The sequence below is a fragment of the Anneissia japonica genome, unplaced genomic scaffold (assembly GCF_011630105.1).
Source record: "Anneissia japonica isolate Jap-2015-1 unplaced genomic scaffold, ASM1163010v1 scaffold31693_len1972_cov126, whole genome shotgun sequence".
Classification (NCBI taxonomy): domain Eukaryota; kingdom Metazoa; phylum Echinodermata; class Crinoidea; order Comatulida; family Comatulidae; genus Anneissia; species Anneissia japonica.
This window is the reverse complement of record NW_022728651.1, coordinates 1-1701: the sequence shown is the minus strand read 5'-3', so window position 1 is coordinate 1701 and position 1701 is coordinate 1. Positions and strand designations below refer to the sequence as shown.

The following is a 1701-nucleotide window of genomic DNA, read 5'->3' as shown; positions in this document are numbered from 1 at the left end:
CCAATTTAGAGATGCTTTACTAAAAAATCTTTAAATTGATTACCAGGCAAATTTAAAGATCTATGCTACAGAATGTGTACAGGAAAGTTATTATTAACTGTCCGAAAATTGGCGTAAATTGAAGTAGAAATAACATACTTAAATATACAAATACACAGGCTAGAAACACTCATAATTCTAGGTCTAATTACAATAACCCTCTTTGATTTTAGATTGAGAATTTAACATTTTTTAGAAATTTTTGTAAATAAAAACCATATATGCCATCCATTATAAGTATCTGACACAACTGACACTTGAACAAGACTTACAAACTTAGTGATACTGGGATCAATAGCGTAATTACTATGGCCTTCCATTATATAGCTTTGATTATTGAATTCAAAAGCTGAAAAAATTGAGTGGCTTAGTCACAAGGCTCTGATTGCTTTAAATTGATATCGATTTGCGTAAAATTTTTTTAGATTATTACAAAGGATGCGTCAATTTACCTGAAATGTCATGCAGAGGTCATCTTCGACGTTACCCTCGTATTCTAAGAGTTCTTTCAGTCCGTTCGCCAAATCCTAAAAAGAAAAATCAAAAGAATATAGAATATATATAATAGATCTTGATTAATTTATTGCAATTTATATACTACGAGAAGAAAAACCTAAAATTTAAGGTATTAATAAATAAAAATATTTGGTCAGTTTGAAGAGAAACAACAAAACTATAACGAAATAATAAGAATCCAAATGAATCTTAAAAATAATCATACAAATTGTAATCATCCTAGTAATACCACAATTAAAATAAAATTATAAGAGCAATAAGAAATATAATAAAAGAAAAAATAAAACTAAAAGTGGTAAAAATATTGTAAAATACATTATTTAATTAAAAATTTGATCTTAAGATATTTATATATTATTTTAATATTAATAAATATTCAACATTTCTCAAAGTACATACGTACCGGTTTCACAAGTTTGAAATCCTCAAAGTTCAAAGGGCATTTGCCGACCTCTGCTCGGGGGTTGTTGAATGGCACGACTGCAGGACTAAGCAACTTCTTATAAGTACACTGTGGAAACCTGATATCTAGGATGGTGCTATTGTACACAGCTAACCCCATCAGCTAATACATATCAAATTAAGGGTAATTTTCAATTCAACAATTGAGGCCAACTTAGAAAAAATGCATTACAAATATATTTAAGAACCCAAAGATCCTCAACATACCAGCAAAATGTATTACCCGAGTTTTCGTCAAAATTCGGTATGGACCACTTCTGCTAACAGAGAAAAATGCAGCATGATATTTTTGTTTACAAACATATTATATGAATGATATGTATTTTTTATATATTAAAATCTACACAATTTATAATAAATGTATCTTTTACAATTAATGTCTGTTTAGTACTTAGTACATCTAAATTCTGCTATTATAAAAATTAATAAATCTTCAATAATGTACTTTAGAACAGGCCTTTGGGAAATATGTACAAAATAATTAGGATTATTTCAATAAATATATTTTCTTGAGTGACAAAGTCACCCGCCTTTAGGAATATATTTTGAAAGCTAAATGAAAAGCAATTATAAAAATACCGGTCTTGCATTTTTTAGATATCCTGGTTGTACAAAATACGGCCTTCAAAGTAATATAAAACATTTCAAACATATACATGCTGTAATAGAAGCAATTAAATAACC

General features: G+C 28.0%; 1 protein-coding gene across 1 annotated transcript; it reads right to left on the bottom strand.

The window, feature by feature from the left end:
* Positions 1 to 491: 491 nt before the first annotated feature.
* Positions 492 to 1171, bottom strand: LOC117114445 (probable E3 ubiquitin-protein ligase HECTD2; the record flags this gene model as incomplete). The annotated part of the gene is made up of 2 exons (XM_033258115.1): positions 959 to 1171; positions 492 to 566 (listed from the first exon to the last, which is right to left on the bottom strand). Coding segments are annotated over exons 1-2 (234 nt in total), but the record flags the coding sequence as incomplete, so codon positions are not given.
* Between the last annotated feature and the right edge of the window lie 530 nt (positions 1172 to 1701).